Below are 26,369 nucleotides of genomic sequence, written 5' to 3'. Positions count from 1 at the left end.
GACCCGACGGGGAAGGTCAAAGGGTCAATGAGTGAATGGGTGGAGAGGAGTGGAGAGGCCTGGCGGTACAGCTCGAGAAGAAATGCCTGGAGGTTGCTAGCGCCTAACCAAGAACGTTTCACAGTTGTGTTGGCAGGTTTCACGTACCAACACAACTGCAGGGCAATTTGCCCCGCAATTTTATTCCCCTTCGGGACCATAAATGACCATCTGAAGGACAGGTCCTTCGCTTCCTTGTTCACTTTCATTCCCTAGGGCAGTGGTTCTCGAATGGGGTTCCGCGGACCCGGTCGTATCAGTGGCTTTCCTGCACGGCACTTAGATTTTACTCCTCACGTGATCGGATATCGTCGGATAGCGGCGCTGCGGCACGTCGAAAACAGACGCGCAACTCTGGCTGTCCCCAAAGAATCGTCTCCTGGAGTCTCCGAAGAAGGATAGAAGTTCAGCCTTTTAATGATGCTTCAAACGACGGTTGGCGGGCTTGAGGTTCGTGACAATGTAGTCCTCTCCCGCAACTTGGTTGATCTGAGCGAGTTGGTGTCTCCTAAGCAAATCTAAACGATCGCTCCTTAAATATCACATTCCATTCATAATAGGACTACAAAATTAAAGGTGGCTGTCAATTTTTGTAGAGAGCAGCTCTTGGGCGCCCATTTCCGGGTTAAGCGGCGTCGGCGTCGGCGTTACCGTGCGTTGCATTATGGGGCATCACAGTTTCCCCGCTAAATTTAGCGGGAAAGGTGAATTGGTGTTGAGGTAACGCGACGTCAATTTCCCCGCTAAATTAAACGGGGAATTGAGCGAACATTTCCCCCTAAATGGGAGGCCAGGAGGAGGGGAGGGGGAGGAGAGGCGTACCCTACCCTCCGTACCCTACCATCCTCCACTTCAAATGCTGCGCTCTAATTTAGCACTACAAAGAATTGTAAACGTCTTTCATTTTCTTTTTTGTTTACTCCAATGTTGACATTTTCAGCACAACCACGTTGAATGGTGGGAGAAGAACGCACCTCGGTGGATCCTGTAAAGGCCACTTTGCTGATGTCCGGATGCTCAGCAATGGCCGCCCCAGCCGTTGGTCCGTACCCTGGCACAATGTTGACGACCCCCGGGGGGATGTCGGCCTCCCTAATGAGCTTTCCCAGGTACAGGGCCGTCAATGGCGTCTGTTCAGCAGGTTTCAGCACGCACACGCAGCCAGCCGCCAGAGCGGGAGCCAACTTTATCATGATCGATGGCAACGGGAAGTTCCACTGCGGACCAAGATGCAATCCGAGTCGAAGTCACGGGGCGCCTTTACTGCCTTCTGAAGGCTTCGCTTTTTATGACCTATTGGTTCTTCTTCGGCACGATGCAAATAAGGCATTGTTGTTGTTGTTTTTGTTGTTATCATTATTATTATTATTATCTAGGTTTCAGAATCTCCGTGGCAACAGGAACTTTACTTTTCTGCGATACACACTGAAAATTTTATAGTCGAACCAATCTCACCAGCCAGTTTGATTACGCCACCCCTGCCGACATGCATCGCGAGAACGTCATCGTTAACCATTATGCGCTATGTTGCCAAAGCTACCATAGCTTCCACAGTGCACAAACTCTGTCGACGTTGAGAAAGTCACGTGCTTTCGCAGCAGTGAAAGGCTGTAACACTGTGGAAGCTACGCTAGCCTCGACAATGGAGCACAAAATAGTTGACGCGCCAGATTACAGCCGCCATTGCTGACCTTCGTTCGTCTTACCTAGACACCAAGCCACTAAAGCGGGCGTCGACGAGCTTCCATAAAGGCCAACGCTAAGCAGAAGGCACAGTGTAGTCTAAAATGGCAATAACCTGTCCCGCTGTGGCAATGATGAAGCGATGTAAACAAAACAAAAAAAAAAACTGAAGGCCCATACACGGTTGCTGCAAAGCGTCTATAAACTGTCTGCTCCTTAGCACTGAGCGTGATTATTCACTATGCTCAAAGTCGCAACGCAAACGCTTTTCTTTTCTTTTTTTTCTTTTTTTTTTTTTTGGGGGGGGGGGGGGGTGTTTTAAACATATTGTAACAAAGAGGACGACGCGCTAGGCTCCGCGTGCAAGGTCCGTCTTCTATAAAATATTTTTATTTCATCGACTTAATACGTTTCTTCATCTGCTGCCGGTCGCACATCGTCGTAACATTTGGTGCAGCTGCGGGTAGTGAGAGCTTCAATGGCATATTTTACGGGTATCGGATGAGGTCTGTCTCACGATGCGTCAGGGTCCACAGTGGCGCGGAAGGAACTTCGGTCACCGGCCGACTTTGCGCCATTCGCGGAGCATTCCCCACAGATTACAGCAGTCAGCCCTCCCACGTGCTGTGAGCCCTCCCACGTGCTGCGATTTAATTGTTTCGAGACACCCTAGCCTGATCGTGCTCCGTATCGCGCCGCGTGCCTCACGTCCGGTGCCTCTCCGTCGCAAAATCTTGGCTGTGCTTTTTCTTTTTTTTACGTCTATCAGAGCGCACGAATCCTGTTCCTGGCAGGACAAAGTTTGACCGACGGGCGGTGCTTGTCTCGATTCCGCTTGATCCAGTCAAAATCGTTGCTGTGGTTGGCCTTCCATGATTGGTCAAACCTGACCAATCGCGGACGTTACGTCCTTAGCAGGGTTAGTTCTGCTTACATCGATGAAATTAGGAGTGATGTCAGACAGTCAATTCTGACCGCGTTTGCTTAAGAAGGCCTCGATTCCAAGCTTCCATTGTGGTTGCTTCGAAAACCATCACATTTGTCGTTCGTACCTGATAATCCTTGTCGTCACGTCCCCAGCAGGAACCGCTTAAGGTGTTCGGGTGCGTCTCTTCGGGTCGCGGTTGGGTTGAAGCATTATGCCGTATTCTGCAGTCGGAACGCTGCTTGAATGAAACCGTAAAGGATGTGTGCCCACGGGGCATCAATTCCATCGAGATAAGCGTATGCGATTTCTGCTGCCATTCTGACTAATTTTATCCAGCTCGCCGTAAGCTTCTCCTGAGCTTTCCAGGGTGATCTTTGTGAAGAATCAGCCGTTGGAGTCTGTTAAATATTGCTGAAACCGGATGAGTGTTCAGATGCATTAACGGATGCTCCGTCGCACGTCGACTTTTCAGTGCTCGTGGGAATGGTGACACCGTGCTCTGCTTTACTAGACGCCGTTGCAGAGTTGTTATTATGTGGTTTTGAGGGCGGGTCTTGAGTGCTGCGGCATAGCTTAATCCCTTATCGCCAAGGACTGAGGCTTGCATGTCCTGCACTGGGGCTTCTCCACTCTCCTTGGACGCCTTGTTGGCGACCACATTCTGAATGTTTTCTTTTATGGCTCCCGAAGTCTCTTTTACAATAATTCTGGCAGACCGGTAGTCAACGGCGTTTCTCTTTGCATACGTGATGACATTCTGCTCTTCTCTCCATTTTAAACAGGCTAGAGATGTAGCCTCGTGTGCTTCTCCACAGTTGACGCACTCAATCACTGTGGACTTGCATTTGGTGTTGCTCGTAATGTTAGTTATAGGACGCGGCTCTGTACAACGAGAGCATGCGAAAGCGCGAGCGCATGAGACTGCAAAGTGTCCGAAACCACCACAGTTGCGACACTGAACTGGACGGGGCTTGATTTCCGTTACTTGGTGTCGTACTCGTCCTAGCACCACGAAACGTAGCAAAGGGGAACTGTTGAATGTCAGTTTTACGACGCCTGTCACCCCAAGACGACGTACCCTGGCTATGCGACCATTTGATCGCAGGTTTTCTAGTATTTCAGGATCTGACAATTCGGCATCGACATTTGTGATGGCCCCGATCGATGTGGGACGTCAAAGGATTGAAAGGCCCTGACAAAGACACCACAAAGTATGGACACCACAAAGTATCTCAGCAGCGTTCTTGATGTTTGTCTGTTTAGCACGTCAACGGCGACGACGTTGAGGCGCTCGTTGAGGCGGATCTGAAGGATACACTATGGACAAAGCTTCTCGTTGGAAAGTCTCAAGCTGTTTAAAGCTGCTATCTTTTGGACAGGCTTCGTAGCGGCAAAGATTACTGTGAGTTCTTCACAAACGTCTGGCTGTTTTCGAACTGGTCCCGAATTCGAAACAGAGTCAGACAGCGCTTTTTGTGGGCGCTTACGTGATTGTGCCTTGTTCCCCTCATCGTTTTTGATGCTGCTTTCTTCCATATTTTCGGCCCCGGACTCGGATGAATTCGCTACTGACTCGGACGTCCAGAATCTTGACGCGGTGTCTTGACCATCATGTGTTGAGTCGTTCGGCATGCTGTGTTGTCCAGGAGTGATGTGGTTTGTCGATACTTAATCCGTGATGTTGGTTGCGGCGCTTTCAATGCACTGCTGTTGAAGTTCGAACGTGGATCCAGGTTTCTTGTTTAAGGTCTAAAAAAACCACCCTTACCAGTCGCTTCCCACTGGCGACTGCTCGGACGTCGCCTGTAGATTTTAAAGCTTCTTATGGTAGGTCTTTGAAAGTTACAACTGGTAATAGGCTACCGAAAAGGCTGCCGAGTTGACGGAACGAAAATTTTACGACCTCACTCTCAGGCATTCCTTATTTCTTTCGTCACTCTCAGGCATTCCTTGTTTCTTTCGCCCACGGAGGAGTAAGCATTATAAAGGCATCGGCCCCCTGGTTACGAACCCTACCGGCACACAGGAATTTGTGCCAGAAAAGTACCGACAGGGTCCGTAAGCGCGGTACCAGTCGGTGGGCGTCCATCGGGGTCCGGAGTTTTTTATTCGCAAACAAAAGAGTTGCCGCTAGGGCGAGAACTGAAGGAAACGCACGGCCATGTCCGGTGTTGACGGCGTGCACTGGTGCGGCATTTTGACAAAGGATGCTGGTGCAGGGTGGGGCAGGGATGGCGGCGAGAGTGAGTGCCAGGAATTCTCGTAGGCAGGTACCTGGGGGTTGACTCGAGATTATGGCCACGTTGCCTTAGGGTAGACAGACTCCAATGACTGAGTTATTTGCATCACTGGCAAGTTGATGGATGGGTTCACGAATTGTCCACGGCACTTTGTGAGGAGTGCTTTCCATACTTTCTCGAAAAGCTGGATTCAGTCTGGAGGAACGGGTTGCCCAGTGTTCGCCGCTCTAAGCATAATCGTTAATGCGTGGTAGTGGCCCTGGTACACACTAAAGTAGAAGGCTGAGTGACCAGCTATTCGTTGACATGTTTTCATGGATTGGGGAATTTGAAGCACTTACCCTCTGGTTGGTGTGCCTCGTTGGTCTCGTTGGTGCCGTCGAGGGTGAAGCCAAGAAAGGTTATGTCTTGGCAGGGCTGGAGGTCACTGTTCTTGAGGTTTATTCGAAAGCCGCAGTCGAGACGTTCTTGGACGATGGAGGAGCTTGTTGCCGCGAGGACAGCAGCGTCTTGATTCCCAAATAAAAAATTATCCAAATGACTCAAACACCAGAGTCCGTGTTCACGTGCGTGTTGGGAAATGACATTAGCCAATGATTAGTGAAGAAAGGTAAAAAACACAGGCGAGCTGGTGAATGGTATCCATAATAAACCTGAGACGAAGGAAAAATAAAAAAACGGACAGTACAACGAAGTCTCTATAGAGACTTCGTTGTACTGTCCGTTTTTTTATTTTTCCTTCGTCTCAGGTTTATTATGGATTAGCCAATGATTTGCATGACGAAGGGGGCTGGTCTTATGCCAAAAGGCATCACGATCTACTGGTAGTACTCGTCATCTAGGCGGAAGTTTGTGAGCCTGTAGGTGACTGGGTGTAACTTGAAACGATAAAAGGACTCCTGCAGGTGTATTTTCGTACTAAAAAAGGAGTTCTTAGGGAGGGGGTTCTTTGTAGCGCCACTGGAAGTGGAGGAAGTTGGAATGCTGGTGATTTTAAATGCTTCGTCAAATGCTTACAGTTAAGCACGAAGCGCTTCTGGACTTGGGCACCAGCTAGATCGGGTTGAGGTATGCTGCACGGTTGGTCTTCTCGGTGGTTCCGGAGCTGAGCATCGACGCCATGGCCGTTCGCAGCTGTGGAAGCTGGTTCAGATGGCGCGGAGTGTTGTTAATGAAGGAGGCTTGTTGCACAAGAAAACCAGATTTGCAGGATTGTCTGGAGGAAAATATCCCAACGACCGGCCAAATTTTGCCTAGTCCACTTGGAGCTAGATGTGAAAGGGGAAGAGGGGGGGAGGGGGGGGGGGGGTCAACTTTGTCGGACGGGGTGGTAAGAAGGCTCAAACGGTCGCTCAGCAGCTTGATGGCTGTCGTCCTCGTCTATCTGGTCGTCGCCTGTATCGTCCGTTGGTTGTTGATCCAGGGGCATAGGTGGCGCCGGATTCCTGTTCAACCATCTGAGCATACTGTCTGCCGCCACTACTGGAGTGTCCTCTTCTTCAAGTTTCTCGCTTTGTGTGTCATCGCATGTATGTAGTCTTTCTGGGGGAGTACCTTGTAGTCCGGAGGGGGTGCCTGTAGATGTGGAGGGTGCCGGTGGCAGGATGCCAACTGCGTCCATCGCCTGTCGTACTATGTCTACTGGCATATTAGAGCATGACGACGGTCAGAACACCGTTCACAATAACCCACTGGGGTCTGGGGTCCGAGAGTATCAGCTGCAGCACCCGAGGCACACCCTGGGTGGCCTAGCTCTAATTCCGACAAAAGGGGCACGCACTCGTGTGGGATGCTGAAGGTCTCGGGGAGGGGTGTAAAGTGGTCGGCTAACTTACTTTTTCTTGGAAACGCGGCCGCCTCCCTTGTTGGGGCTGGTCTGGCTGCGAGTGTGGATGGTTCTGGGTGAAGTAACGCTTTTGTGTGGGAAGTTAGGTCGTCTTGAGCGGCTGGACCGGACTTGAGGATGGCCTAGGAGGTAACTAGCACTGGGGTCACCGTACTCCTCGAAGGCCAAAGGCCAGCCATTTAGTGCAACATGGAAGAGCAACCTGACTCTATCAAAACTCCACAACTTGGCGCGGGGGGAGAGGGTGGTGCATTTACAGTCCCACGCTTCCACATAGTGCTCAAGGAGCTGCAGCTCTGTAATGTTCCTTTTGGAGAGGTGGGATGCCTGCCTACTCGTTGGTTGTACGTGTTGAAAGGCCTCGGCGAGGTCCCTCCGCGCCGGCAAGACGGTGAGGGTGAACACACCCTGTCGCTGCGTCCCGGCGTAGGGGGCGTCGATAGAGACGGGGGTGGGGATCATGGGGAGTGGTGCGGGAGGTACTGCTTGGGGAACTGACTTGGTGTCCCGAAGAGAGCTTGTTGTGTTGGTCTTGGTGGCGAGATCGGCAGCTGCCGGTTGCGTTCAAGGCTTTGGGGGAGCCCCTGTGAAGGGGTTCGGGGGCTGGGAGGAGCCGATTGGGGGCTGGGTGTCCTGGGCAGAAGGGGGGGAGGGGGGATGGAGGAGGCTGGTACCCCAGCTGGAGCCCGCTGAAGGCTCCGAAAAGAGGAGGGACGAAGTGGGTCGGTGCAGCTGTGGGCTGGTGAAGCGCGCGGGTAACCGCGTCGGTGACGAAAGCGGCAATATGACGTGTTGAATTCCAGCATCGGTGCTCGGAGCTCACGGTTTTGGGTGCCCCGTCTGCACTGACGGTTTCTTGTAACTGGCGAAGATGGCTCGCCATAAGCTCGTGTGAATCCGGGCATCGTGGCTTCAATCGCCGTTGGACTTTGGGATGGCGGCGGTGATGGAGTGTCAGCGTTCTTGCACGCGGTTATTAGGTCCACTGACACTGATGATATTAATACCTTCTCTGTCTCCAACCGGCGCCAAACAAGCGCCTTTTTTTTTAAATAGTACACGTTTACACCTGGATACTTTTATAATAAAAAAACATTGCAAAATTAAGCTCCGATTTTTGGAGATTTGGGAATCCGAGAAAAATAAACTCCGATAAGCTCTGAATTTTTGGCGCAGAATAAACTCTGAAAAGGACCCTCCAAATTTGGCAAAAAATAAACTCCGAAAACACGAAATCTCATAGATAAGAGAGATAGCGACCACGCGTCTTTCGCGGTGACTGAGGGTTGTCTACGTCTCTTTTTGTTTCCCTATCTTCGATTTTATTATGTTGACACGAAATAGACAAGAAAGTGATGCAAAAGGTACCGGAATGATGAGACCACAGACGCCCACGGGTTCCAAGCGGGTGTAGGTAAAGTAGTCCCCATCTGTAAATCATGAAGAAGCGATGAAATGAAGCGAATGCAAAAGAAGTCTATCGCGTTCTGTCTAGCACAAAAGAAAACTGTGTTTCACTCTTATCAGGAAGAAGTGGTGCGAAGCTGCAGTATCGAAGGTTCCGAAAAACGACAGTGTTAGAAGTACTGGGAATAGCATATTCTAGCCTTTTAAAGCCTGTTCACACACTTACGACTCCTTGGAACCGTGTGCCTTAAAACCCTTTAAAATCTCTTACGAGAAAACACACTGACACTCTGGCGCCATCTGCGCGGTGATGCTGGAACTACATTTGACTAGAGCGAAGGTTCTGCGGTATTTGCGAGAACAAATGTACGTACGTACTACCTACGAGAAATGGTCGTTATAACATGCCAGGCCAAGAAAGAAAGAATGATAAAAGAAAAAAGAGGGAAATATACGAGACTGCCAAGTGTTCAGCGCGGCTGCCCGATAGCTGACGCCAGTCTGTTTTCTCGGTAAGAGGTTTTAAGGCGAAAAGTCCGAACGAGTCGCAAGTCTGAACGTGCCTTTGTACTGCTGTCGTAGCCAGTCGTACACACAGCCCGTCCGAAAATGGTCATCTATTACCATTGTAATTTCTTCTGGTCAGAACGTGTTTGGTTGGAATACTGAAGAATAGTAGCCGAAAATACCTGCATTATTTCAACTTTATACAAATTTCTAGAGCATCTAAACTAAAAGAAAACTTACAAACTTTTCTATAATAAAAAAACTTTCCGCCTTTCCACTCTGATGAAGAAGGAAGACCAGTGGAGCTGTACAATAGAACTTAATGCAAGCCAGAGCGGCAAGACAGAGTGGAAAGGCTGCCGCCATCTATGAGCGACGGCGCCAACCAGATACGTGGCTTGTCACCGTCGCTCATAGATGGCGGTAGGTGTCCAGAGTTCGGTGTCTTCATTTCTTTGCGGGGGACACAATTCTGGGGAAACTAGCCCTTAACAGCTCCGCTGTAAAAAAAAAAAGCGCTCGTGGTGGATTCTTTATTTTCAGAAATTCTGATTAATTTGGTGATGATCTCACTCTACTGCCAAAGCAACGAACGCTCACAAAGTTTAAACATTCTCTAGAAGCACTACTTAGGGATACTATTTAGAGTTAGCATGATTATGTTCCAATGGTATAGCGTACAAGTCTGTGGAGGACACGAACTCAAATTGTAAAGCACGCCATATGCCAGGCCAATGGATGCATGGGAATTGCACGTGACGTCATCGCATTGTGCTTGTGGTCGTTCCTACTTGTTCCTGCCAAGAGAAACGAATTCCGTGGTTCGCAATGTATGCCGCATAAAGTATGCTCTCAGCACCAAAACTATCAAAATGGCCGCAGATCTTACGTCAATGCGTCTCCTGTATACCGTCTAGGGTCGCAAAGAAAGAAGTTTGGGAACTTACTACACCTCGTGCATTACTCAATGAACACCACCTCAGCGGATTTACGAGCGCAGCCGATCATGAAACACCTGCAGGAAGTAGGCCGTCACGCAAGTTTCTGTACACCGCTACACATTTTGCGCGGACGTAGACTGGTACAAATAAATCGAACGTGTCACTTGGTTAACTCCCACGGACACTTCATGCAAGAGCTAAGCTTACCTTCCCGAAAGATACGTCAGCAGTTGAGTGAAGCGACACCATTTTTTCGCGCCGCGGCTCCTTCCGAATTGTTAGGGACGAAGGAGCCCGCACAAAAGGAGCGCCACTCTGATGTAGTGGTGACGAACGAAAAAGAGAAGGAGAGCCCCCCTCCCCCCCCCCCCCCCTCCACACACACACACACACACACGCACTTGAAGATATCGGCAAATGGCGAGGCTGAAAATCGCGTATCCCGTTCAGTTGTTGTTGTTGTTAATGTTGTTTTTGTTTTTTGGTGTCGCAGTTCTTAAAGGGATACTGAACCAAAATTTGGATTTCGCAAAGTAAGGCTGCAGAAGTGTTGAACGGGACGCTACCGAACCTAAAACATCACTCAACATCGATATCTCAAACGGGTGGCCGTACTTTTGGAAAGGAAGGGCGCGATCAAGCGGGGCCTTTGTCGTCATTGTACTCCACAAGAATTTGAGATTGAGGGGAAGCGGCCTCGCTTCTCTCCTCCTCGCTTCGATTCACCAGCTTGACGGGACGTAGCGAGGAGGAGAGAGAATGGGAATCGTGACGTGCATTGTCTCGTCGGCCTCGTCGGCCGGGTTCAATCGCGCACTTCTTTTCCAAAAAAATACGGCGATCCGTTAGATATATCGCCGTATGAGTGATATTTTTGGTTTTGCAGCTTCCCACCTATCCGCCCGGCTTTGTTTTGTGAGCTCGAAATTTCGGTTCAGTATCCCTTTAAAGATCCATGAGACGATTTTGCTACTCCTTCCTCCTTAGCTTAAATCCTCAACTCAAAGGCGAATTGAGAAATCATGTCGTCGCGAAACGCTTAGGCACCGGTGCGATGATTCCAAGCTTCCACCGTGCTTTTTAAGCACACCATAGTACTTGTCATTCGCAAGTGACGATAAGTTCCGTCAGGGCACTCATTGGCCACGAATGCGAATCCAAATATTCGTCGAGGGATTGATTGTTGACGAACACATACGTGCGAGTGACGCAGTTCTCGTGTCCAATGCGTGAGCTGGGCTCGGCTGACGTGCTTAGGCACCGCGGATGAATCGCAGTGAAAAGGCTGAGAGCTTTAAAAAAAGGAGGTAAGGAATAGTCCGCTGTATTTTCAAATTTTAGCACCGAAAAGCAGGCTTTTGACTTTCTACCCCCTTTTCGTTTGACCCACTAAACGATATGCGATTAGTAAAGTCCCAATTTAAAATCTTTTTTCCCAGCCCAAAATTCGTTTCATGGCCCCTTTAAGTTTGTCATCTGATGTGCATGTGGCAACGTGTGCTTCTTCGAAGAGGATAAAAAACATGTCCCGGTCATACGACCCTGCCAAGCCTTCATCACGAAATGCGAGCAGTCGCTTTGTTCGCGTGTGATCGGCTCCAGGTGGCAACAAAGTCCACGCAATCCACGGGGTCATTCAAATCCAAAGAGAAGCTTGCTAGGAGGACGAAACCAAACCAGGGCCTCCAGTGCGCTTCAGCCAACGTGTCACTTACCTACGGGGATCGTCTTTCCGTACACCTTGTCGGCGTAGGCGGCGTAGTACTTGAGGGCTTCTCTGGCGTCGTCCACGTCCTCCTGCGCGCACTTGTACGGCTTCCCGTTTTCCAGCGTCTCCAAACTCTGCGCAGTAACAGCCACACAAAGAATCATGAAAGCGTGCACTTGGCCAACCGAGATTTCACTCTCGCGTAAAAAGGGACGCGGCGCAAAAATCGCTAACTGCCGAGTTTATCGTCTACATATACGTGTCCTTCCAGTTCGCTTGGTCGGGACACTAAAGAAACTAAGACACTCAGCCAGACATCGGCCGCCACTCTGAGGCTTCCAGGACTAGGAGAAGCTCCTGGTGATGTACATTTTCTTTTTTTCACAATGATGTTTCTCTGTGTCTAGTTGATGATGATAGCTTGTACAAAAGTTGGTATAGACAATTGCAAGCATGGCGCCACAAGTGGTGCCCCATGCGTGCAAGCGCGTGCAACGCGCGAGTGAACGTAGCTTTGCAAGCTCGTAATCGCACGGGCGTGCCTGCTCGAGCAGAGACATGGCGGCGGCCAGTCGCCCAGCTTGCAATCGTCTATACTATGCTTTGTCTGCGAGTTTTGTTCGTTATTATGCTAACTGGAACTCGTCTGCAAGGGGTGCCATATCGTCCATGCATCAAATGTTGGCCTCAAGTGGAAAGAAAAATGACGTCACAGGCGTCGTCCACGTCGTATCATGTCGTTTGTCGCGATCCTGGCGGCTAGTCGTAAAATTTCCGGCAAGGCGTACGACCGAACGGTGAGTGACGCTGTCGTTGCGGCTGCCGAAGGTTCATTGGACAGTCAGGCTGGCATGCGATCCTCAGCAGTACAGGCGCCTGTCGCATTACACTCCACTGCTGCGCCACGGCCAGGCCAGTGTGTATATACTTCGTTTTAGCTTCGATCCGAGTGCGGCCGATGTAATGAACCGAAGGGCCAATCAAACAGTGAAAGAGTCACAACGTCATGGCGTGCTCTCTGCAGATGATAGGACCAGCCGCTATTCGCCGTCTCTCTGTGCGCGCTCCTCCGCCGGCTAGTCCTATCAAACGCAGAGAGCACGCCATGACGGTGCGCTTTCTGCGGTGTTTGATTGGCCCTTTGGCTCATAACATCGGCAGCGCTCGGACCGCAGCTGAAACGAAGTATAGCGTGACGCCATCAGGCGGAAATCGCAGACCACTTTTGGGGACGCGTTAAACACACCCGTCGGAGACGCGTTCCGGACGCCATATATAGAGTTGGATGCCGCCCTCGAGACAAGGCCCTTTTTGACTCCCAAACAGGAGACCAAATTTTCGTCCATGACCCAGCCACGCTTCAGAAGTGATGCGTGTGGGAACACGGGCTATGTTATAGGCCTATTTTCCAGCCAGTTACGCTAAAACGTCAATGAAGGTTTTTAACCACGTGTTTTGTATTACGAAAGAGGCTGTTTGATTTTGTGCTTGGTTACTAGGTACCGGCTTCTTTGCAATCAGCAAGGAACTAGCTGTGCTCAAGACTCGCGATATGTGAAGAGCTGTGAAAACTCCCCCTTTTACGGTTCTTGGGCTTCAGGGGACTATATGATCCCTCTTTTCCTCGTAAAATCAAGCTATCCTGCAGTCAGCGCAACAATGAGGCACCCAGTGGTGCTATTTCATTTATTTACTTTGTTACTGCCCGCAGTTCGTCGTCCAGATTGTCCGACAAACTTCAGTACATCAAACGATCATGTATGTGTGTGTGTGTGTGTGTGTGTGTGTGTGTGTGTGTGTGTGTGTGTGTGTGTGTGTGTGTGTGTGTGTGTTTGCGAGCGTGTGTGTGTGTGTGTATGCGTGTGTGTATGTGTTTTACGAAGAGAAAACGTTTGTTCTCATGGGAGAAAACAAAATGCTGAGGCGGGCGGAGAAAACTGAACGTCCAAAACGCCAGCGCATCAGCAAAGACTGACGACGGCACTCTGCTTAAAGGCGGGGGCTCAAAATTTTCTTCAGCGTGGCAGAAGATTCCCCCTCTTTTCTTTTTTTCCTCCTCCCCTTTCCTCCTCCATTTTCCTCCTCGCTTTTTACGGCCTTCTCGCACGAGTGCTAATGGGCTTACCGGCCCCCCGACAAAATCTCTGTAACCCTTCAAGGTTCTCTGCTTTAATCCCAAAAACCAGGGATTATTTAGGCAGGCTGGATATCAGCTCGGAAGGGTTCGGGCTGGCTCGCTTTTCTTCTTTTTTTCTTTTTTTTTTTTTTGCTCTTTTTCTGCAGTTCTAAAACACACTCAGATAGTCAACACCAACTAGCCCAACAACAAGTTCTTTTACATTCAGATACTTTCGCATGCGGCCACACACGCTACACCACCGCATATTTATCTCGAGTGAACGGAACTTGAACATCACAGCAGAAGGAAAAAAGATGGGTATTTTTATCCGAACTTTGAGCTCTACTCAGAGAGTTGAAAATTTGTCGTTCTAAAAACGGCACACTGAAGAGTGATTATATCACTATTGTGTTTTTTTTTTTTTTTTTGTGTACAAAGTAATAATAATGAGTAATTACAAGTCAAAGATATTGCAGTCAGAGGGACCCAGTCTGACCATTTCTGGGGCATAATATATAGGTTCGTACTACAGGTGTTTTCTAGAGTGACGGCCGCCTCGTTGAAGCTACTAAGAAGAGTAAAAACAAACTTACATAAAAACTGAAACGGTTTATGGTATATTTCATCTATCTTCAGCCTTTGAAAAAAAAATTTCTTCGTGGCCAAACGTGCATTTAGTTTCTGTCAACAAATGTAACTGAAAACTTGACACCCGACAAATATCTTGCGTATCAGCAAAGAGAACGGGAAACACGGAGATAGAACCGCAAAATCACAATTTTCTTCGCGTAAAATAGTGCAACTAGCAATATTATGCCATTTATTAAAAGACAGCAGGTATTACGAAGTTTTCATTCTCTTCTGTTCGCATTAGTTCGCTGATGAAGAAACGGAATGCCCAGATAGCCTCTGCAGCCCTTACATAATTGTTTGGGGCTTTGTCAGGGTGGGCGAAGGCCATCTCCAAAAAAACCCAGGAGTTCGGAAGGTGTACTACCGCAAGTTTTGGGGCTGCTTGGATAATTTAGGCGTCTGGCGTTCCCCGCCTACTTAGAAAAGGAATGGAACAGCGGTCAGCTCAACGTCGTCACCAAGCGGGAAATCATGCCGAAATGTGTCCTTGAACACGTGCGAGATCTTTACCCGAACCCAGCCGGGATTCGCCAAAATTAATCTACAAAAAAAATTATAAAAAGGGGTAGGCTTAAACGATTTGGCAGTTTTTGAATATAGTCATGCGGACTAACTGTCCACAAGTACGGAAAGAAATGCAGTAGAGATGCAGAGCTCTATTGTGTTATTTATGTCCATACTTGTCTTTCGCGCTGTACGCCAATTAAAATGAATTATGCAATATCTGTAGAATATGTCTGGCTATGTTGTCTTTAAAAGAAAAGTAATCAAGCAAGTTCGGTATTGTGCCACAATTTGTGCATTACAATTTTATGTAGAATTCAAATTCAAAACAGTACTTCCGCGGGAAATAATGCATCCGTCGTTCTTCGTCTTCCTGAAGCTATGAACTACCGATCCCGGTTACAGGACTTTTGGGTCCACAAAATATCACGCTCAGTATAAAATTCGCCTTTTTTACCAAAAGTACTGAAAATTATTTATTTTTCAAACAGGTCGGGTGGTGATGCGTGTTTGAGTGTAGAACCGTTGACTGGGCACTGGTTTGCGCCAAGAGTGCAGTGCTTTCTTTCATGCTGCCCGCGACGAGTGTTGAAATTTGAATATAGTAGAAATAAAATCAACTGACACCCTTAGAATTATTTTAAACTTGCGCTTTTTTCAGGCATTAAGATTTTTATCGCACCTTTTATTCATTGTCGTCTTCGATGAGGGAACAACTTGCCGAGGAGGCCGCGCTGTCCGCGTACGCGCCTTGACAGATAAGGTCGCGAATGCTTTTCACGAATATTTAAAGACCAAGCATAAAAATGAAAGACGCAGCCACTTTACGCCAATGAATTAAGCCAACTTTATGTTTTGGGTAGACGTCTTGCGAGAGTTGCAGTATTTTTAATTATGCCTAATAAATTAAATGTTTAGGACTAAGTACCAAACTTTTTTAGATGTATTAAGAACCAAAATGTCAATTGGAAAGTTCTAGAGCTGCTTGAGAAACACCCGAATTAGCTGTTTGCAACGTGATGCGGCTCGCGTGGCTTCCTTCTGATTAGTAATAAAGCTTATGAAACATGACAAAATACCCCGTGATAAAGCGCCCGCCCCATCATAAACTCAATTTCGAATGTCCCGGGATTTGTTTTCATAGGCCCAAAAAAAAAAACGAGAGATGCATGCGAGACGCGTGCCCCACGCTTTATTTATATCAGAAAAGAACTGCCCTCTATTTTATATACAACGTTTTTGTTTTTTTTTTTTTGTTTTTTCACCTACTAGATATTAGAAAAAATCGTGGAAATTAACGTTTTGTGGATGTGAGCTAAACGGCCAGGCGAAGATTGGGCTCAAGAAAGAACGCAACAAAAACCGACTGATTACCTAACATTTGTTCATAAACTTTTTAAATATAAAAGAAAACGGGATAGTTGATTTATAAAGTTGTTGGGCGTAATCGAAAGCCACCAAATTGTCCAGTGAAAATTAGCGCCATTGCGGTTTGTGTAGGTGAGCTATACGGCCAGGCGAGGATTAGGTTCAATAACGAACGCAACTAAAACCGACCGATCGCCTAAAATTCGCTAATTAACCTTTTAATTAGAAAAGAAAACGGCATCTTGTATTTAGAAAGTTGTTGGCCATAATCGCAAGCCACCAAACCGTCCATTCTTAAAAAGGTGTAACGCGCGTACACTATTATACGGCGTCCTCCTAATTTGGGCGCGAAAATATAGTTCTGATTTTATGTGGGCTCCATCTCCGCGTGGCACAGCCTAACGCCATGAAGCTAAAGCAACAAATCTTGCGCATCGCTGTGACAACGCCACTGTAGAAGGGGCGGGGAGTGCGGTGGCCGAAAAGATTGCGGTAACACGATTCGTGTCCAAATTAGGCTTTTTAGGACGCCGTGAGCCACTTCACGTCCACTACATCTCTTTAAAAATGAATGATTTGGTGCTTTTGATGGCTATAGATAAGGCACAAACCGCAATTGCGTAACTCTGACGTCTTTTTTAGAAAAATGTCTAGTCGTTAAAAAAAATCGCCCTGTATAAGCACGATTGTAAGGCAGTTCTTTACGTCCGGCGACATCATTACGGCATGGAAGGAGACGTTGACCACAGATCATACTCTGTGTATGATCTGTGGTCACTGTTTTTTTTTCGTACGAGAATGAGCAAACATTTGATACCAAATAAAATAGATTTAGCATTCACCAAATTCGGCTTGTTTACTTCATTCAAATCGATATTTGATTTGATTACACTTATTTTGTACCCGCACACGCCTACTTTATTCCCTAATGAGTTACAAGTAATAATTACATTTGTTTTGTATTTTTTTTTGTCGTGCGAGGTCATCACAATTTATTATTAACAATCGGAGCTATGCGATTACGCGGAGGAGGCGCATTTGAAGATATTCAAAATTGTTCTGAATACACAAACAACTTCAAACGTCTTGCTGTTTGGGTCGTTTCCTACACGCAGGACCAATAATAAAGTCAACACCTTATAGAGGAGACTATTTCTATCAACTCAACGCGCAAACACGATGTGAAGCGTGTCTGCGTACGTTGGAAAAGAGATACTGGCGAGCAAACCATAGCGTCGAATGTCCATGCATCAAAATGTCCGTGCACCGAAATATCCGCTCACCAAAAAGTTCCACACCGAAAAGTCTTTGCAGCAAAAAGTCCGTACACTGAAATGTCTGTGCACCAAAAAGTCCGCACCGAAATGCCCTACAGCAAAACGCTCTACACCGAAAAGTGCTAGACCCACTGCGGATGGGATCCTCTGTCACCTCTGCCGGTTTACGAACCATGATGATTCAGAACCACTGGTCTATGGAGCGCCATCCCTGATATACAGAAAATGCCGCTCGTACTTCCCGTTGTCGCTATGAATCCGCCTAAACAACAAAAGATGCCAAATCAGATATTTATATTACAATTGATACTTCAATGACTACTTCTTTGAGCAGAACAAGGCATTTGTGCTCTCACAACAGCAAAGAATCGTCTTCCAAACCAATGCTAAAAAAGAGCCAATGCAACTCGTTGGGAAGAGCAAGTGCCAAGCTCGCTCAAAACAGCTACTCGGTTGGTTCAGGTCCTTGTCGCAGGTGTGCCGGCTGGCTTCTGGATAATCTTTTCAAATCCTTGAAGCTTTCATTTCCTCAACCCCAAACTTGTAAAAAAAAAAAAAAAAAAAAAACATGCAGCCGGCAAAAAAAACAAAAACAAAAAAAAAATCGGAAGATGGCGAGGAGGAAACGAGAGGCGATTTCCCCCTTTCACAGTGGCGAGAAGGAAAGTGAGGGTCGGGTTCCTTCTCTCTGCTTGCGGGCCGGCCTTTAAAGGCCGGCCCGCAAGCAGAGAGAAGGAACCCGACCCTCACTTTCCTTCTCGCCACTGTGAAAGGAGGAAATTGCCTCTCGTTTCCTCCTCGCCATTTTCCGATCTTTTTTTGTTCTTTTTTTGTCAGCTGCCTGTTTTTTCTTTTTTTTTTTCTTTTTTTTTACAAGTTTGGGGTGGAGGAAATGAAAGCTTCAAGGATTTGAAAAGATTATCCAAAGCCAGCCGGCACACCTGCGACAAGGAGCTGAACCACCCGAGTAGCTGTTTTGAGCGAGCTTGGCACTTGCTCTTCCGAACGAGTTGCATTGGCTCTTTTTTAGCATTGGTTTGGAGGACGATTCTTGCTGTTATGAGACCACAAATGCCTTGTTCTGCTCAAAGAAGTGGTCATTGAAGTATCAATTTTAATATAAATATCTGATTTTGCATCTTTCGTTTATAGGCGGATTCATGGCGACAACGGGAAGTACGAGCGGCGTTTTCTGTATATCAGGGATGGCGCTCCATAGAACAGTAGTTCTGAATCATCATGGTTCGTAAACCGGCAGAGGTGGCGGGGGATCCCATCCGTAGTGGGTCTAGTACTTTTCTGTGTAGAGCGTTTTGCTGTAGGGCATTTCGGTGCGGACTTTTTGGTGCACAGACATTTCAGTGTACGGACTTTTTGCTGCAAAGACTTTTCGGTGTGGGACTTTTCGGTGCGCGGATATTTCCGTGCACGGACATTTTGATGCATGGACATTCGACGCTATGGTTTTCTCGCCGGTATCTCTTTTCCAACGTACGCAGACACGCTTCACATCGTGTTTGTGCGTTGAGTTGATAGAGATAGTCTCCTCTATAAGGTTTTGGCTTTATTATTGGTCCTGCGTGTAGGAAACGACCCAAACAGCAAGACGTTTGAAGTTGTTTGTGCATTCAGAACAATTTTGAATATCTTCAAATGCGTCTCCTCCGCGTAGTTGCATAGCTTCGATTGTTAATAATAAATTGTGATGACCTCGCACGACAAAAAAAAACAACAACAACAACAACAAAAAACAATGTAATTATCACTTGTAACTCATTAGGGAATAAAGTAGGCGTGCGCGGGTACAAAATAAGTGTAATCAAATCAAATATCGATTTCAATCAAGTAAACAAGCCGAATTTGGTGGATGCTAAATCTATTTTATTTGGTATCAAATGTTTGCTCATTCTCGTACGAAAAAACAAACAGTGACCACAGTTCATACACAGAGTATGATCTGTGGTCAACGTCTCCTTCCATGCCGTAATGATGTCGCCGGACGTAAAGAACTGCCTTACAATCGTGCTCATACAGGGCGATTTTTTTTTAACGACTAGACATTTTTCTAAAAAAGACGTCAGAGTTACGCAATTGCGGTTTGTGCCCTATCTGTAGTCATCAAAAACACCAAATCATTCATTTTTAAAGAGATGTAGTGGACGTGAAGTAGCTCACGGCGTCCTAAAAAGCCTAATTTGGACGCGAATCGTGTTACCGCAATCTTTTCGGCCACCGCACTCCTCTCCCCTTCTACAGTGGCCTTGTCACAACGATGCGCATGATTTGTCGCTTTCGTTAGGCTGTGCCACGCGGAGATGGAGCCGACATAAAATCAGAACTATATTTTCGCGCTCAAATTAGGAGGACGCCGTATAATAGTGTACGCGCGTTACATCTTTTTAAGAATGGACGGTTTGGTGGCTTGCGATTATGGCCAACAACTTTCTAAATACAAGATGCCGTTTTCTTTTCTAATTAAAAGGTTAATTAGCGAATTTTAGGCAATCGGTCGGTTTTAGTTGCGTTCGTTATTGAACCTAATCCTCAGCTAGCCGTATAGCTCACCTACGCAAACCGCAATGGCGCTAATTTTCCCTGGACAATTTGGTGGCTTTCGATTACGCCCAACAACTTTATAAATCAACTATCCCGTTTCCTTTTATAATCAAAAAGCTCATTAACAAATGTTAGGTAATCAGTCGGTTTTTGTTGTGTTCTTTCTTGAACCCAATCTTCGCCTGGCCGTATAGCTGACATCCACAAAACGTTAATTTCCACGTTTTTTCTAATATCTAGCAGGTGGAAAAAAACAACAATAAACGTTGTATATAAAACAGAGGGCAGTTCTTTTCTGATATAAATAAAGCGTGGGGCAGGCGTCTTGCATGCATCTCTTTTTTTTTTTTTTTTTCCGGCCTATGAAAACAAATTTCGGGACATTCGAAATTGAGTTTATGGTGGGGCGGGCGCTTTATCACGGGGCATTTTGTTATGTTTCATAAGCTTCATTACTAGTCAGGACGAAGCCACGCGAGCCGTATCACGTCGCAAACAGCTAATCGGGTGTTTCTCAAGCAGCTCTAGAACTTTCCAATTGACATTTCGGTTCTTAATACATCTAAAAAAGTTTGGTACTTAGTCCTAAACATTTAATTTATTAGGCATAATTAAAATACTGCAACTCTCGCAAGGCGTCTGCCCAAAACATAAAGTTGGTTCATTGGCGTAAAGTGGCTGCGTCTTTCATTTTTATGCTTGGTCTTTAAAGATTCGTGAAAAGCATTCGCGACCTTATCTGTCAAGCCGCGTACGCGGACAGCGCGGCCTCCTCGGCAAGTTCTTCCCTCATCGAAGACGACAATGAATAAAAGGTACGATCAAAATCTTAAATCCTGAAGAAAGCGCAAGTTTAAAATAATTCTAAGGGTGTCAGTTGATTTTATTTCTATTATATTCAAATTTCAACACTCGTCGCGGGCAGCATGAAAGGAAGCACTGCACTCTTGGCGCAAACCAGTGCGCAGTCAACGGTACTACACTCAAACACGCATCACCACCTGACCTGTTTGAAAAATAAATAATTTCCAGTACTTTTGGTAGAAAAGGCGAATTTTCTACTGAGCGTGATATTTTGTGGACCCAAAAGTCCTGTAGCCGAGATCGGTAGTTCATAGCTTCAGGAAGACGAAGAACGACGGATGCATTATTTCCCACGGAAGTACTGTTTTGACTTTGAATTCCACATAAAATTGTATATGCACTAATTGGTGGCACGATACCGAACTTGCTTGATTACTTTTCTTTTAAAGACAACATAAACAGGCATAATCTACAGATATTGCAGAATTCATTTTAATTGGCGTACAGCGCGAAAGACAAGTATGGACATAAAGAACACAATAGAGCTCTGCATTTCTATCGCATTTCTTTCCGTACTTGTGGACAGTCAGTCCGCATGACTATATTCAAAAACTGCCAAATCGTTTAAGCCTACCCCTTTTTATAGTTTTTTTTTTTCGTAGATGAATTGTGGCGAATCCCGGCTGGGTTCGGGTAAAGACCTCGCACGTGTTCAAGGACACATTTCGGCTTGAGTTCCCGCTTGGTGACGACGTTGAGCTGACCGCTGTTCCGCTTCTTTTCTAAGTAGGCGGGAAACGCCAGACGCCTAAATTAGCCAAGCAGCCCCAAAACTTGCGGTAGCACACCTTCCGAACCCCTGGGTTTTTTTGGAGATGGCCTTCACCCACCCTGACAAAGCCCAAAACAATTATGTAAGGGCTGCAGAGGCTATCTGGGCATTCCATTTCTTCATCAGCGAACAAATGTGAAAAGAAGAGAATGAAAACTTCGTAATACCTGCTGTTTTTTAATAAATGGCATAATATGCTACTATTGCTAGTTGCACCATTCTACGCGAAGAAAATTGTGATTTTTCGGTTCAATCTCCGTGTTTCCCGTTCTCTTTGCTGATACGCAAGATATTTGTCGGGTGTCAAGTTTTCAGTTACATTTGTTGACAGAAACTAAATGCACGTTTGGCCACGAAGAAATTTTTTTTTCAAAGGCTGAAGATAGATGAAATATACCATAAACCGTTTCAGTTTTTATGTAAGTTTGTTTTTACTCTTCTTGGTAGCTTCAACGAGGCGGCCGTCACTCTAGAAAACACCTGTAGTACGAAGCTATATATTATGCCCCAGAAATGGTCAGACTGTGTCCCTCTGACTGCAATACCTTTGACTTGTAATTACTTATGATTATTAGTTTGTACACAAAACAAAAAAAAAAACAATACAAAAACACAATAGTGATAAAATCACTCTTCAGTGTGCCGTTGTTAGAACGACAAATTTTCAACTCTCTGGGTAGAGCTCAAAGTTCGGATAAAAATACCCATCTTTTTTCCTTCTGCTGTGATGTTCAATTTTCGTTCACTCGAGATAAATATGCGGTGTTGTAGCGTGTGTGGCCGCATGCGGAAGTATCTGAATGTAAAAGAACTTGTTGTTGGGCTAGTTGGTGTTGACTATCTGAGTGTTTTTTAGAACTGCAGAAAAAGAGAAAAAAAAAAAAAGAAAAAGAAGAAAAGCGAGCCAGCCCGAACCCTTCCGAGCTCATATTCAGCCTGCCCAACTAATCCCTGGTGTTTGGGATTGAAGCAGTGAACCTTGAAGGGTTACAGAGATTTTGTCGGGGGGCCGGTAAGCCCATTAGCACTCGTGCGAGAAGGCCGTAAAAAGCGAAGAGGAAAATGGAGGAGGAAAGGGGAGGAGGAAAAAAAGAGAAGAGGGGGAATCTTCTGCCACGCTGAAGAAAATTTTGAGCGCCCGCCTTTAACGGAAGTAAAGAATCTTTCGAGCAGTTTAGCTAGCTAAGGTAAGAAAAAAAATATTGTTAAGCTCAAACTAAGAGTAATTGTAAAGAAACATGTGCAAAAAAAAATGAGCTCATAGGAAGAGCGGGGCGCAGTGTTGTACGGAACGGCGTTCCAAGAAACGACGTTCCTTTTAGGGACAAAGGCTCCGTTCCATCTGGCATCGTTGGAAATGGAATGGGAGCTCGTTACGTTTTCCAGGAAACGACAAAAAAAACAACGTTCCTCTTTTTTCTTTTTTTTTCGTCCACTACTTTAATTTCCGGCTTCAAAAGGTGCGGACTTGTCCGAATGATAGCTGAAAACAAAGAACTGGAACAAACGTGATCCTCGCGACACGACACGTAGTTCGATGTGAATGTTTTCCCTCGCTCGCTTTATATTATCTACGGATTATCCGGCACAATATATCACTAAAATACGCGAAAGCCAACGTTAATGTAACGGCACGTGTCAATTTCTCAGAAACGTGACGGGAACGCGTTCCTTCCGAACCACTGGAACCCGTAACAAGAACTCGTTCCAGGACTGAGAAAGACCGAAGAAGGAGCTTTGGTTCCTCTTCCTCTTCACCGCAGGCTCAGCGCAGTTTGAAACTCCGCTCAGTGTTGTACACGCGTGTACAACACTGAGCGGAGTTTTAAACTGTGCTGAGCCTGCGGTGACAAAATGCAGACACGAACGCCGTGACTCATTTACGCGCTTTCGCAGTTCGGAAAAATATAATGGGGCATAGAGTTGTACTGCGATGCGACAGCTTACCGGAAGTTGTCCCTCATGGGAATTTTGCGAACCGGCGTTATATTCGTAGAACCTTTAAGCAGTTATTTTCATTTATAAAAAGAAAAGAAAAAAATTGGGTTCGAAACCGCGCCTCCCCATATTTTTTTTTTTTTCTTTAAGGCAAACGAATTACTTTATAAAGTGAAATCATTTGAGACATACGGCGATTTATGATTCGCATTCACGTTTTTTAATCACATTCATTCCAGGCGTTACGCCACGTTTCACGTGAGAGTTGTGGGTTGTTGGAATCATAAATACGTAAAGATAGCCGCGAAAATAGGAAGGAAGCTAAAACGTACACCGACATGAACCTGAAAATAGCCAACTCTTCTCATTTCATTTAGAAAAGGTCAAAATCCGAAGAGGTCGAAGCCAAAACGAACACCCGCATACAATCTTCGACGCTACGCGAAGCGGGGTTTATCGTGTTCAGGCTTCGTGATTGGTTCTTCGGAGCTGCCGTTATCAGCTAACGCGACAAGTTGTAAAGCATAAGCTAGGCCAATGACGGCGTCGAAAAAGAACGTCTCGACACGGACATGAAGTCACTGCAGGGCCTCAAGCGAATGTGCGAAACGCCACGATCATGATCAGCATGTCAAAGTGCAGGCTCTAATTCGCTTTGATATATATTTTTTTTTATTATTATTATTATTAGCGCCGAGAGGCTGAGAGGCCGAGGGAGAAGAGGATTCAAGAGTGGACATCAGAACGTCGAGCTCTGGTTGGAATGATTAGAGTAGACATGAAGCTATACTCTGTTTCACCTTATGATCTACCGCAGGAAAGGCTATAAGCGCGAGCTCCTTGCTCTGGGGCACGTCTCGGCGGCACAAGCTCTCCTGCGTTAAGAGCAGCTGCCAACGCTATGAGCTCGCGCATCTAGCCTTCTCTGCGGTACAACATAAGGTGAAACGGAGTATATATAAAGCATAGGCGCGGGAACTTTTTGGAGTGCAATTGCACATTGTTCCAACTGTTATAATTTAAGCCATGAACAGCCTCTCGATTCCGTTTTCTTGGTGAGCACTGGCGGATTCGTTGATGTTGCAGTTGATATGACGTCTTTAAAACGTAAACATCGCAGTTCGGCATATAATTTTTCAAAATGACATCGATCGAGTGACGTTGCGTAGTGACGTGGCCAGCAGGGCAAGTTGGTATTGATTCGCTATATTGCGAAAAAAAACTTCAAGTCAAAACAACAACGAGGCAGCTCACACGACACAAGATCAACGTTTCTGTGCCAGTTGCACAGTTCCTGTTTCACCCAGCCTTTTTTTTTTTTTTGGAACGATAATGTTTTGAGAAGTTATGCTATGTGGCTTACGGCAATGTAGTCCTGATCCCTCTTGAGGAGGTCTGCGAGCGTGAGAAGGTGCTGCGCCCGCTTGGAGGCGTCCAGACTCCGCCATTTCGACTTGGCCGCAAAGGCTGCTTTGGCCGCCACAACGGCCTTGTCCACGTCGGCCTGCGAACGCCAGTGGAAACCGAGGAGATGAATCTTGATCCGTTTATTTATTTATGTATTTACGCGTATACCCGCTACGCCTTTATGCATTATGCAGGGGGGATACATAAGTAAAAACACCAAAAACGAAAACATGTATACGAGCAATGAAGAATACACGCGGTTCGCTATACAAAGAATCTTCGTAATTAATCGTGAGAAGGGTCAGCGTCGGCAACATAAACAGTAAGCTTTTTCCGGCAATATTGCAGTTAACATTGTACGAACGGTGCGGTTGCCCCGAAAGGTTCGCGAAAACATGGCAATCATTATTGCGATTGCATTAACTATCTTATGGAGCGAACCGGCCTACTCAGCTTTTGAAGCCGCACCAAACGGAACCAAAGCAAAGCCTGTATAGTCTGTACACGGTGAGTATGTAGCAGTAAATTGATTAATAAATTCCCATTGGCTCCGTTTCGCGCGTACCCCGTGGATCGCGCTCGGCCGCCGCTCTCGTGTCACGCGTTGCCGGGACTGCGGCTGATTCTGTTCCTCTCGGCGCCGAGGAACATTCCAAGCAGCACAGATTTGGCCAGTCATTGGGCAATGGCTGGGAATGATCCTTTGGCCAGTGGCCAGACAATGGCCGGTCATTGGCTGGTGACTGGCCTTTCTCTGGCCATTGACCAATGGCCATTGGCCATCAACCATCGGCCAAGCATTGACCGATGAATGCGCACTCTTTCGCCATTGTTCAAAAGAACATCGCCAGCCATTGGCCAATGCTTGGCCAAATTCCGTGCTGCTTGCATGGCGGCGCCGGAAGCATCTATATTGTCGGCGGCCGCAACTTCGGCAGTAGCCAAACGTGGCCGTCCACGCGAGTACACCGCTGACGAGCGAAGCGGAAGAACAACATTCCAGCGTTCGCATTCACAACTCATAAGAAGTGCTTGGGTCTCGTCGGTTTTATTTGGACATTTGGTTTACCAGATGATCTTTCAACTTGTGCGATTGCGTGTTATTTTTCTATAAGGCATTGTTCTAATTAACTACCATGTCTCACAACCCTCCCTTCCCCCTACTTTTTTTAAGAGCCCTTTTCCAATTTTGATATTTTAGTGTTGGGTTCGCTTTGAACTTTAACATTGAATTTCGGGTTTCTTGAAAGCTAGTAGGGCGTTCATTCACCTTACTGCCAACCTAAAAAATAAAAATTTGGTGTCTTTTTTTTTTTAATGGAATCACGCCACCCGTGACACAGAAAGTGTACTCAAACGCGACATGTGGCACCAATTTGTCAGGCCGGTTCACGCGGCGAGGTACTGGTGGGGAGAGAAGCTGCCGACAGCCATTCATTCCAGCTGCAGAAATATGGTTTTTCTGTGCAGCACAGCGGAAGGCGAAAGCACGGGCCCTATGTTGTGCTTTTTGGACTCCCACGGCGACTCGGGAGAAGGAAGTGACGTCAGCAACTCAGCAAACGCAGGTTGAATGTTGATTGGTGAGAGCCGCTGATGACGAATTTTCGCAGAAGAAACCAAAGCTCACTT

The 26,369-nt window shown here is 46.6% G+C and overlaps 1 protein-coding gene across 1 annotated transcript in view; it reads right to left on the bottom strand.

Annotated features, from left to right (window-relative positions):
* Positions 1 to 26,369, bottom strand: part of LOC120842799 (retinal dehydrogenase 2) — a 36,603-nt gene that overhangs the window by 8,999 nt on the left and 1,235 nt on the right. The window contains exons 3-6 of the mRNA XM_040213977.3: positions 24,694 to 24,834; positions 11,307 to 11,433; positions 8,105 to 8,166; positions 1,014 to 1,256 (exon numbers count right to left, since the gene is read on the bottom strand). Of these exons, the coding sequence (XP_040069911.1) occupies positions 1,014 to 1,256; positions 8,105 to 8,166; positions 11,307 to 11,433; positions 24,694 to 24,834 (573 nt within the window). The remainder of the gene's footprint in view (positions 1 to 1,013; positions 1,257 to 8,104; positions 8,167 to 11,306; positions 11,434 to 24,693; positions 24,835 to 26,369) is intronic.

Source organism: Ixodes scapularis, unplaced genomic scaffold (assembly GCF_016920785.2).
Source record: "Ixodes scapularis isolate PalLabHiFi unplaced genomic scaffold, ASM1692078v2 PGA_scaffold1__304_contigs__length_218370807, whole genome shotgun sequence".
Taxonomy (NCBI): Eukaryota; Metazoa; Arthropoda; class Arachnida; order Ixodida; family Ixodidae; genus Ixodes; species Ixodes scapularis.
The sequence above is the reverse complement of the archived record's forward strand: the minus strand, read 5'-3'. Positions and strand labels throughout refer to the sequence as shown.